Source organism: Peromyscus californicus, unplaced genomic scaffold, assembly GCF_007827085.1.
Source record: "Peromyscus californicus insignis strain IS unplaced genomic scaffold, ASM782708v3 Scaffold_16__1_contigs__length_79575227, whole genome shotgun sequence".
Lineage (NCBI taxonomy): Eukaryota > Metazoa > Chordata > Mammalia > Rodentia > Cricetidae > Peromyscus > Peromyscus californicus.
Window position 1 is genome coordinate 2,501,854 of NW_026294458.1, and position 12,884 is coordinate 2,514,737.

At 37.6% G+C, this 12,884-nt stretch overlaps 1 protein-coding gene across 10 annotated transcripts in view; it reads right to left on the reverse strand.

Moving 5' to 3' along the window:
- The window catches only part of Fgd4 (FYVE, RhoGEF and PH domain containing 4), a 209,840-nt gene that overhangs the window by 12,107 nt on the left and 184,849 nt on the right, over nucleotides 1–12,884 (reverse strand). For 9 of the 10 annotated variants that reach the window (XM_052739977.1, XM_052739970.1, XM_052739969.1 and 6 more), the window contains 3 exons: nucleotides 5,993–6,023; nucleotides 5,285–5,377; nucleotides 4,874–4,999 (listed from right to left, as the gene is read on the reverse strand). In XM_052739977.1, the coding sequence (XP_052595937.1) occupies nucleotides 4,874–4,999; nucleotides 5,285–5,377; nucleotides 5,993–6,023 (250 nt within the window). Of the gene's footprint in view, nucleotides 1–4,873; nucleotides 5,000–5,284; nucleotides 5,378–5,992; nucleotides 6,024–8,431; nucleotides 8,909–12,884 lie in introns of those variants that run through there. The other variant, XR_008218682.1, reaches the window with a different exon arrangement.

Genomic DNA, 12,884 nt, shown 5'->3' on the forward strand with positions numbered 1-12,884 from the left:
CTCCTACAGTCTTGGAAGTCTCAATTTCCTTCTCCCTCCTTCTGGAAGACGATTCCTTCAGTGTTTAGAACAGAGCCTGACTTGTCACTGCCACTAAAGTTCCCTTTCATTTACAGCACTGAATAGTTTTTAACTATAGATCTGTATGACTGTTTGTCCATTTCCTATAAACTCTACAGGAGATTGTTATGGGTTACTTTGCTCACCACACACAACAGTTGCAGAATGTCAATGAGTAGATTACAATAATGCAAATGCATGTGAGTGAATCAATGCTGCTTTTCAAATTATTTTAATCGTCTAAAAATTTTCTAGGTTTAAGTAATTGTTTTTTTTGTTTAGGAAATTCCCTAAACATTTCCCTCATACTTATAGTAGATAAAATCTATTTAAAAATGCATGATCTTATAAGTAAAAAATATGGAGTAGATTCATAGCAGTTGAAATATACCCAAAAATGGTCAAGGGCTAAGGGTGTGGCTCAATGGTAGAATACAGACTTAGTATTCAAAGTCTCAGGTTCAATTTCTACCCAACCTTGATAAATACCACAGTTTTTTTCATAATTATAACAAACTTACTTAGAATGTTTTGTGCTAGACATACATGTATCTGTAAACTCAATTCAAACTCAATTTTATATTCAAATCATATCATCATATTTGATAATCCAAATGCAAGCTATTTTTATCTGTTGACCAAAGTTCAAGTATGCCAGTACCGGAAATCATTTTAAGCAAACTTGAAGATCAATAGTTTATTCTGAGATAGATGTTTGCCACTGATTTAGTTTTGATTACAATCTGCCTCAATATTTTTTTTTTTTTTTTTTTTTTTTTTTTGGTTTTTCGAGACAGGGTTTCTCTGTGTAGCTTTGCGCCTTTCCTGGGACTCACTTGGTAGTCCAGGCTGGCCTCGAACTCACAGAGATCCGCCTGGCTCTGCCTCCCGAGTGCTGGGATTAAAGGCGTGCGCCACCACCGCCCGGCAATATTTTTAATATAAGTGTCAGGAAAAGAGATGAAAGAAATTTTTAGCATAAAGGAGAATAAGCTAAGAGTTATCTATCAAAATTGTTGTGTTTAACATACAAATAACATTAGATCATAACATGTTTACTCAATCTTAAGAAAAAGAGTGCAGTGCTCAACTTGGTTTATAAGGGCCCCTCTAAAGCTACTACTCTCCCCTACCCTGTTAACTTCATTTCACACATATTCCAAATGAAATTCAGTTCAGTGCTTGGCCAAATTATGCTCTAATTATGTAACATTACATAATTACAAATATACAAATACATATTTGTTTTTATATGTTAACAATGTAATTATTAAGTTACAATCAGAAACACCTCTTAGATAAATGCCTTACTCAGAAAAAAGATATGTTTATACTGCTACTACTGATAGACCATATAAAAGTCATAGATGGAGTAAATGCCATTACTAAGCATACTTTCATTCTTGCTTTTCTCTACCAGACAGACTTCATAGCTAGTTCTCTGAGAAGCTTTCTGCCATAGTAGAACTAGATTATGGATACAAAGCAAATGCAGTTTTAATGGTTCAGTTTTTTTGAATTAAAAATGGCTCTTCAAGGTACAAAAAATGAAACAGAGCTATTCAGTAAATAAATAAATTAGAGAAAAAACAGTGAATTGAAACTGTAATGTTATGCTAAAAAGGAAAACCCAGTCGGGCGGTGGTGGCGCACGCCTTTAATCCCAGCACTCGGGAGGCAGAGCCAGGCGGATCTCTGTGAGTTCGAGGCCAGCCTGGGCTACCAAGTGAGTCCCAGGAAAGGTGCAAAGCTACACAGAGAAACCCTGTCTCGAAAAACCAAAAAAAAAAAAAAAAAAAAAAAAAGGAAAACCCACATTTAATAGGTGGAGAAAGTCCTTGGAGCTTGACTGACATAGGAGAGGGGAATCTGAGACTTAGTCATTATTCTAGAATGTGCGAAAGAAGCATAATGAAGCACCAACCAAATGCTGGCATGCAGTTACAGGAGAGCTACATCGAAATGAAGCAACCAAAGCAAACAAACCAACAAAAACACCAGAAAGCACAATTGGAAACCACTGGCAAGAGGTTTCTCCTAGTCAATGCTTCTTCAGACACTGGTATTACTGAATACACGTTCTAAAATACATATTCCAAAACAAGAAATGTTTGAGCAAAACAAACTGTTAACTAACAAAAACTACTGGGTAGATTGAGAAGAAAACACAATTTAGAAATAAAAATTATTCAAAGAATAAATAAAGCAAACAAGCTACAGCTGAGGAGAATGAAGGAAAGAGCAGTGAGACACACCTCTGTTTTCCTACCACTTGTGTCACTTCTGGTTCCTTACACATCCAGTCACCAGACCCTCACGTTGAGAGCTACCCTTGGGTACTCCTTATCCTCCCCACTACTTAAACCAGTGTTTTCCCTATACTTCATGCACGTCACTTAGGTTTGCTCTTGACCTGGTCTCCAACTACCTTTCTAGCCCCAGCTCTTGCCAGTCTCCTTTCTAGTGTTTACTCCAAGGCCAAGTAATTCATGTCCACCTCAGCAAGCAACCTGTCACACTCAGTATGCTGACTGACAGGCAGCCATGCCACCAAAGGAAGTAGCTGGTACCACAGTACTAGGTTTGCTTACCCATTCTCATCTCAGAGACAAACAGAATTAACTCCATTGTGCCTCAGTTTCTGCTTAATTTCTCAGCCTCACCTCTGTAAATACTGCTCTGTTTATAGAATATACTAAGAAAGTCTCTTATTTTCTCTCTGCTTCTTAAAGTGTGAAACCATCATTCTAGGATCAAACTCTTCTTTACCTTCAAGTAGAGGGTGATTTCCTATTAGCTCACCAATTACTTCTGTGGACTTCAGCATTGAGACCTGGGCCTTTCAATCTTTGGCTCTTTTCTTGTTTTCAAAAGCCCATAGCACTTTTGAGGCTTGCCATTGGCTCTACCCATCTCTCACACTCAGCTATTATCTCATGATCTATCTAGCTCAGTCATTTGTAAATTTGTTGCCAATGTGTTATAACTTATAGGAAAGGGCAGATTCATAGAAAAGAAGCCGAGATGAAAATGTCCTTCCAAAGAGCTTGATTAGAAGAATTAAAACATCATGGCCATAGGCAGCCATGAGAGACTGAAGTAGGAGAGCACAGGGACAGTTGTAATACCATGTATAGCACAATAGGGGTCTCCAATCCCAAAGAACAAAATTGTGTGTCTTGCTCTTACAGGTTTTCTTTCATCAGGGGCAATAGGAGTAAGAGTAGGTGAGTGAGGGGAGAGGGCATGTAAGTTCCACACCATGTGATTTAACCTACATGCTGGAAGTCGCAATGCACTAATAAAATTAAATTTAGAATTCAACTTTGTCTTAGAACTCTTAGGGAGAGGACTCAACTCTTGAGAATTGCAATAGTAGCTCTCAGCAGTGAACCAAGGGGCGGGGGGAGCGCTAGAGGATCTGTGATCTAATGTGATAGAAAATACCATTATTTTACTCCACTGCCTGGTGTTTTTAGCATTCATGTGACACCTTATTGACTCAGGCTTTTTAGGTGTCTGCAGCCAGTGCCAGTTTCAGGCCGTCTACTCTAGCCTTTTGTTCTTGGGCCCCTCCACTGAACAACTGTATGTATCATCACCAGGGACTTCAGTGCCAACTTCAAACATCTGTCCTTTCTTCGCCAACGTGTCTAATATTTCTAACTTGCTCACAGCTGTTCACTACCATGTAGCTTTGAACAACATAAATCTTACTTTCCATGCACTAGCTCTCTTGTTTCTAACATTTAGTCATGACTGCCCTTATTTACCTACGGCAGACACCTACAATTCTTCCTTACTTTTTTCATTAAACTTATTCTCTGTGAACCTTGTTCTCTGCCTTCTCTGGCCTGCATTGCTAGATTCTGTTGTTAAAAAGAAAAACCAACCAACTAAACAAATACAAAAACCATTGCTGTTAAGCTGACTAGTATCTGTTTGGATTTCTAACTAGAAATTTTCAGAGGATAATGAATCCACGCGTGTCTCTGTCAGATAAGACTATTTTATACTTAATCCTCTTTCTTGACTCTCACAGACATCCTCGTCTCTTTACTTTCAGTTGATCATTCTGTCCAAGTCAATAAAAATGTAATACGGACCTCAGACGCCCTCATTTCTCACTCTAACAGGCCCCAAACAGCGAACCCACCCAGTTCGCTTCCCCCCGGACTTGCTCCTGGGTTCCTCTCTTCTGGTAAAAGAGAGGGCTTTGCCCTACACTGCAACTTTCACTTGTACTGCGGCTTTCATCACGTGCCTTTTCAACCATATTGCTTTCTTTGATTATTATCACTTTAACTACATCTGTGCCATTTTTTTTTCTTAAATTGTACCCAGCTACAGGCTTTCCTTAGCAACTTCAGGGCTGTCCTACTGCAGAGATGTAGGTACAGCTCCTTGTGTGCAAAGCACCTCTTGCTTCCGCTTTAGGATGAAGACATTCTCCCCTTTTAGGCATCTAAGCAAATATCAGTCTCTCAGCTAGGCCCTCTTTTGTCTAATTAGATCTGGTCTGAAATCTTCCATTACTAATACTTTCCAATTCAACTTTCTGGTTGCTTTCTTATACCATTCATACTAATTTGAATTCTTATCTATTTTCTTCTTCACAATGTAATCTCCATGAAGCCAGGACATTTTTGCTCACCATATTCTTTTTCTTCATGGGACAGCACAGTACTTTGCACACAATTAGCTCCAAAACAGGCTTACTGAATGATTGCTAATGATTTCTTTGTTTCACGCTGATGATTTTACTTCAGCTATATAGTCACCAGCAACCGTAAGGACCAAGAACCGCACTCACATGTCCACACGCCCGGCAGTGATGTCGTCTTCTTGTTAGTGCATTGAAGGACTCCTTGCACTTCATGCACATTGTCACTTCATTATCACGTATCCATCTTGGGGCTCTCTTTCCTAGCTCAGCAGTCTAAATGAGAGAGACAGGTTCACTTCTAATAGAAAAAAATACTATTCCTTTTAAATAGCATGTTACCAATGCTGTTCAAACCATGTTCTGATACTCAATATCTAGGAAAGGAAGTGAAACTTTCAAAGCACTTCAAGACACTTACCACTATATCCAGCTAAGAGAGAATGATATAATTTCTAAATCACCAATTCTGGTATTGCAAGGGAGAGGGTTTGTTAATAGAATGACTAGACAGTGTTTTTGAGAATACAGAGATAGAGGATCTTAAAGTTAAGAACTTACAGACACTTCTAGGTGCATGTCATTATCCTTTGCAATTGCATTTCTGAAGGTTTCATGCCTTTGTTGAAAAGCATCAATAGTCTCTTGAAGGGCCTAAAATGTAAATTAAATAAAACATACATTATAATATTGTATACACATTAATTAACATGCTTTGTCACATAAATAACTGTAATGAGAATCATCTTTAAAGTTAAATGAACTTGTTCTTATAGTATGTAATAAAAAAACCTAACTATGGCCAGGCGGTGGTTGTGCATGCCTTTAATCCCAGCACTCAGGATGCAGAGCCAGGCAGATCTCTGTGAGTTCGAGGCCAGCCTGGTCTACAAAGCGAGTTCCAGGAAAGGTACAAAGCTACACAGAGAAACCCTGTCTCGAAAAACCAAAAAATCAAAACCAAAACCAAAACCAAAAACTTAACTATGTGTATTTTTCTTTTTTAAAATTTATTCTATGGGTGTTTTGCCTGATGTATGTATTTTGTGCCACATGTATGCTTGGTGTCCACAGAGGTGAGGAGACACATTGCATCCTTGGAACTGGAGTTTGGGATGGTTGTGAGCCACCATATAAATCCTGGGAACTAAATCCATTTTCTGCAAGAGTAACAAGTGACCTTAACCACATGATATTTCTCCAGGCCCTGATGTGTACATTTCTTATGCAGAGAGGTCCAAAAAATGAAAATGAGAGTAAAAGAGTTACCTTGATCCATTCTTCTTTGTCTTGTTCAGAACTAAAAGAGAAACAAAGGAAAAAAAATGAGTGAAGAGAACATTAAGAATTACAACTTGTGAATGAAAGTATGTTTTAATGTTACTCTGGATTCCTATAAGACACAGGAATGCTTTGGAAATAATTAAAGAGACTCTAGTTTTTCTTAATACAGGACCAGACTGCGGTCTACCTTTGGTACCCACTCACTTTGATAGCAAACCATGGCATTAACAACCATGTCTAGCTGGACCTACCAGACAATTCTGTATGCTTGACATACTAGAAAATCAAAGATAATATTATAATTTTAAGAAAATATGACAACTAAAAACCACTAACATCTCAGGAAACATTATGATTATTGTTATAATCCTAAAAATGACCTGAATCTAGACCCAGATGGATTCACAGCAGAATTCTACCAGACTTTCAAAGAAGAACTACAACCAAAACTTGTTAAATTATTAAAGCAAAAAAATATCAAAATCAGGTAAACACACAAAAAAGAGAAAACTAGAGGCCAATACAGATGTAAATGAATACAGATGTAAAAATTCTCTCTTGTAAATAAAATACAGTTATATATCAAAAAGACTGCCCATCCTGATCTAGTTGGCTTCGTCTCAGAGATTTAGGTTTAGATCAATATACATGGTCAATAATGTAGTAAATCATATAAATGGACTTAAAGACAAAAATCATACGTTCAATAGACACAGAAAAAGCCTTTGACAAAATTTAACATGTCTTCATGATAAAAGTCCTAGAGAGACTAGGACTGGAGGGGACATATCTCAGTACAATATAACACTACAAACCCACTGCCCACATCCTAAGTGGAAAAAAACTCAGTGCAGGGATGAGCCTAGCTCTAGCAGAGAACCAGGTCTGTTCACTTTGCCTAGTAAGTTTCTTCTTCCTGTCCCATCCTTCACCACACCAGTCGCCATATCCACCCATAGCCTCACTGCATATCTATGGAACCCATTGTGTCCATGAATAACCTTTGACTGGTGAGACGCTGCTTTCCTCTTCCTTCTTTCCATCAACCTGCTGCCATCATTACACCACTGCCCGGCACCAGACCCATGGTTTGGGAGCCATCTTTGCTTGGTCAAGTAAACAGCTTATCCACCACCTTTATCTGGGCTAGCTCTTGTCATATAGCTCATGCACTGGCATAATCTAAGGAAGGCCAGATTCTCACATCAGACATGGAGTCCACATGTCCAGATCAAATTGCAGAAACAAACAAACAAACAAAAAATATGAATGGCCAAGGTAGCATGTCTCCTACCAAATCACTAGTCCCATAGAAGTGTTCTCTAATAAGAACTACCTAGATGAGTCCCCGGACATAGAATTTAAAGAAGATACTCCTTTGAACTCTAAGAGGATAACAATAAATACCTGTGTCATGTCCAAGGTAAACATACACACTAGAGAATAACAATACTTACCTGTGTCATGGAGTAATGCTAAATGGACTCAGGTTGTTTGTATATTTGTTCATGCACACTTGTGCTTGCACACACAAATATATTCACATATTTACATATACATATGCATCAAAGAAGAGTCCATGGTGAATTTGAGAGTATGGGACATGGGAGTAGTTTGAAAGTGGAGGGAACAGTGGGAGTGATGTAGATACAGTGCTCATGTATGAAGTTATAAAAAATAAAAACCCAAAATCTTTTGTTATTTATGATTAAATTAAAAAAAATAAAAGAAATCAAAAGATCTTTGCAAGGTCTTGAGGGAACCACTTGGCATTTCCTTTGCTAAACAATTCTGTTTGCCTCTTCCTTAAAGGCTCATGCAATGCCATACCTAACCTTACAAATGAAGGAGAGCATCAAACACTGTCAATCACGCAGGAAGGGGTTTCCCAGACTCACAGGCTAGAGAGTCTAACAATTTTCCTTGGGGGGTAAGTTTACTTCAACTTCCTTTTTGCATACTAAGGAAAAACTGCATTTCCTCTCCCTGTAGAAAGCTTATATCAAACTTGGAAAATCTCTTTGAGTGGACTCTGAATTAAGTCAGAACTTTAAACTGAGGGATTTTGAAGGATGTCAACATGTATGCACAATACTGGCAGGACGCAAAGACAGGGAATGTTAAAGTGACATGGCAGGAAAGCAAGCTTCTGACTCCAGAGACTGGTTGAAATGTTTTGCCAGCAGAGAAGCAAGGACTCCAGCAACATCAGCTGGTGAAGATCCTTTTCTCTTCCCACCTGTAAACCTACAATATTCTAAGAATCACCAGTTATAGGGAAATGTCATGTACCAAATCCCTTGTGCAGCCTAGGTGCCTGGGACTTGACTTCATCAGATTATAATTCCATTAAGGTATGTTTGAAGCCACCCTACATGTCACTTATTAGAAAACAAAGAAAGAAAAGAATAAAAGGCTTCTTACCACTTTCAAATGGCATAGAGAGTTAATGTTATGACACTCAGTTGGAAGTCTTGCTTGGGAAGCCCACACTTACATTTGGTTATGTTTTACTTTCTGTGACTTTTTTGAGAAACCCATGCCCATGCTCCTGTGTGTGTCTCCATTATTTTATCTCCATTACTTTTTAATAAAACCCAGCTCTGCTTTGTTCTGGTTAGTCTTGAATCTCTTCTGGTTGAAGCCATGAGTCCCAGTTTGGTATGAGCTGAGGTCCCTCAAACATTAGGAGGATTCCTTAGGCTACTGAGAGTGACAGTATGGGCCTGTGGCCCTGTCTTCTTATAGCTGATAGTCATCTTTCCAGCATTTATTTTTATTGAGCAGTATGACATTGCAGAAAAGGCTGGTGGGACCTCTGCCGACCAACATGGCAGACTCCACGTTATCTCCCATGGGGAGGCTTCAGTCAGCCTTGCTGTGTTTCCCAATTCCGCTGTTCTGGAAGTAAAATTATTTATCAGTCTTTAAAATGCAGACAAAGACTTTAGTGGTTTTTTTTTTTTTTTTTTTAAAGTCAGGAAAGATTTATTTACTCTTTTGCTTAATTTACTTGTTACTATATTTAAATTTTCTATTTAGCAACCAAAAATCATTGTCTAAAACCAAATGAAATAGAAACTGTCTAAAAACTAAAAAAAAAATACTTTTTATCCTTTTTGTTTGTTTATAGCTATAAGATATTACAAAGCATTAAATTAATAGATGAAGAATGCATATTCACTTTGGCTCAGTAAAGTCAATTAATTCCAGCAAGTAGTTCATTTGAAAATCCATCTCACTAAGTCTGTACTTCCCATTTCTTAGATTGGTAGGATATTTTACTACAATCAAGCTCATTTACTGTACCTTCAGTGTGCAAGCATCCTTCTTATTTACAAATATTTTGAGCCAGTTTTCATCAGTATAAAAACTCTGACTTCGCATCTCCATTGTAAAGAGAGATTTTGATTTTAATGTTTAATTCACTTGAAGTGACCATCACATGTATGACTAGTGTTTGTTTGAAGTCTATTTTGTTTGAAATTAGAACAGCTGTGCTGCTTGTCTCCTGCCTCCACTGCTTGAAACACCCCTTTCCATCCCTTTCTGAGGTCGTGTCTATCTTTGATGTGAGATATGTTTCTTAGTGGCAGCAAAAAGTTGCATCTAGCGTTTTCTAATCTATTCTGCTAGTCTGTACATATTAGGGGGAAATAGAACATTAATATTCAGAGTTATTATAGTGCATATTAGTTCTGGTTATTTTGTGCTTTATATTTTATTTGCTTAACTCTTCTAGAATTGTTTATTTTTCTCCAGTGGCATTTTAGAGGTGTTCATCCTCTTCAGTCTCAGGTGTTACTTTTAGCACATTGGGTTAAGGTCATAAATTATATTTGCCTTTTTTAAAAATATAGAACTTTTTTCATTTTATTGGAAATAGATTCTATTTTTTTTCTATTTGCCTTCTTTTAACATGGAAACTTTTTTCTTTTTCCTTCAATACATCAGACAGAGTCGGGCTTAGCAGCTGTTGTCTTTCAGAACTTGAAATACGTATTTTTAAGCCTTTTTCCTTTTAAAAATTTCTGTTGAATAATCAGCTATTGGCCTTTCTGTAAATGTGACTCCTCTTCTTTCTCTTGCAGCTTTTGTATTCCTTTCTCTGTCCTGCATATTTGGTCATCTGACTGAATATGATGTGGGGGTATCTGCAGGGGGCCATGGGAATGTACAAGTCAGTTATGTCTGGTGCCTGATACAGGTTTTTGTAGAAAATAATCAAGGAACCTGTGTAGGGGGAAGAGAGGCAGGTTTCTCTGGAGTTGTCCAGAGTGTGGCAATTTCCCTGGGGATTGTACATAAGAGAGAATCCTGTAATGGTCTCCACAAAGAGGTTCTCACTCATCTGGAGCTGCAGTCTGACCAGAGACTGTCAGAGAAATAAGGGTGAGTAATCATAGTTTTTTTTTAGAGAGGTAGTTATTATAGAGAGAGTTGTCTAGAATATGACAATTTCCCTGGGGATTGTACATAAGAAGAGACAATCCTCTAATCATAGTATTTTAGTTTCCTTATGCTCTTTCCCTCAGAATGAGTCAAACAGAGTTTAAAACAGTGCTGGTATACAGAAACAGGAAGAAAACACATGTCTCTTACAACATTTCCAGAAAGGAAAGAGTTAACTTGCAAACTGCTTGCTGCTTGGAATTCAGCTTGCAGCAGCAAGAGATATCAAGCAGCTTGGCTATCTGCCTGCATCCTAGCAAAAATCGTTATGCCAATTGGAAATTCAAAAAGAAGATTTCCTCATTTCACTTCTATCTCAACCCTCGACACCAGTTCCTGAGAAATTAGATAGAAAAAAGACAAGGAAGACATAAAAATAGGAAGGTTTAAGTAAGTCGTGAAGGTTTGAGATGTGATTTTAAGATGTAAAAATATGAAGGCTTAAGTCAGTCACGAAAGTGCTATTTTGGGTCTGGGGAAGTAGTCTGAGATATAAAAATGTGGAAATTTAAAGTTTAAGTAAGTTGTGAGGGTTTGAGTATGGGCAAAGTGAGGTCTAAGATGTAAAGATTTTAGGTATAGGGATATAAAAAGAAAGTTTTAGGAAGAAAGAAAGTAACTTAAGATACATGAAATGCAAGTTATTGGGATGTGTAAAAGCAAGTTATGAAGGTCTGGGGATGAAAAGGCTATTCTGCTGTTACATTGAGACTCCAAAGGTTGATAGTTTTAACATTAATTAATAAAATCCTTATAAACTACCAATCTGGCTCTGACAAATACCATCACTATTATAATAACCACAAACAATAATAATGCTAATTTATCTGGAATTTTTGTTTCTTCTAGAAAGTTCTCATAAACTTCAGGAGCTCTAAACCCACGGATACCTACAGATATCTGATACCTGAGATAAACTTGAGAAAAGTACTATCAAGCTATAGTTTGTTTCCCCACCAGCCTATTTCCTTAAAGGAACATTCTCTCTCTCTCTCTGAATTTTTTGGAACTCCCCTTTCTCATCTGCCAGTACCTTGCACTTAAAAATTCCGTATGTACACCTAAGAAAAAAGTTTCCCCTCTAAAATTCCGTAACTTCATGTTCTGCCATTAATATATATTTGTTCCAGCAGATTCCTAATCAATGAAAGATTACAGACATGCTCCAGGCCCCAGATTGTCCCACAGAGCCTGGACAACAAATGAAACAGCCCGCTCTTCCCAGGTTTCCACTGCATTCCAGCCTTCAGGACCCCCAGCTTCACTCCCATATCAGCAGGAAGCAACCATGAGTGATTTCTACACCCCTTTGTCACTTACCCCTCTTTCTATACTGAACTCTCCAGCCTAGGGTCTAGACTGCCCTTAAAAAATGTTCTACTATTGATTGTGTAAATTCTGTCCATGACCCTGACATGCATATTTTGTCATATAGTCTTGATATGTACTTCTAACAATTGTTCTGTTATGGAAATCTTACTATGTATGTACTGAGAGAGATTGGTACTGCCCCCTCATAGCCAAACTGGTTTATTAACTGCTTTGATTAAAAGTTTTAAGATACTTGTCAGCTTCAGCCACAGGCTTGATTCAGCAAATACACACCATTATTCAGGTAAACTCTTTATCTAAAAATATTTCATTGCCTTTAGACACTCAAAAAGAAACTGATCCAAGATAAACAGATAAAGTTAATGTTCTAGAAAAAAACTATTCTTCTATGATACTCAGATTCAAAATATTTAGACACACTCACAACATGATGTCATATTAACTTGTCCCCAGTTTGCCATCAATATAGATTACAGATTACAAATATTGATTATTGATTAGAACTATAGACTATTGAGTATAGATTATTGGTTATAAATATTGATTAAATATCAATGTAGATTATTGATTCTTATTAATTTCAAAATAATTACAATAATTGCTTGTCAGTCTTCCAATCATCTTCAGACTTTTAATTATTCATATTACTTACTACTCTAAGAGAGATTTACATGCTTCTTTTTTTAAATCAAACAGAAAAGATGGAGTATGCAGGGGTCTGTGGGGATGTACAACAGGGACAACTAGTGTTTAACAAGCCGACCAGACGCATGATTCCCTGTTGGGGGGCACTTGGCAAAGCTGCGGGGCTATTGACTGTGAATGATTGGTTGTTTTCTGTCCATAACTTTCTCAGGTGCCACTGCTATGCCTCCCTAGCCTCCCTATTAAGAATAGCTGTGGGGTTCTTTCCATAGCCCTTTGATGGTGTGCTTTATACTTGTTGGGTATACATATAGCTGTGAATGGTCAGGAAGATGATTTCTGCCTATATTTTACATTACTTAGACTGACATAGGATTCTCAGTCACAAAGGCAGCTTTTTACACAGTTAATTTTGGACTTCAGAGCAGATTCAAAGCAGGCTGGTTGC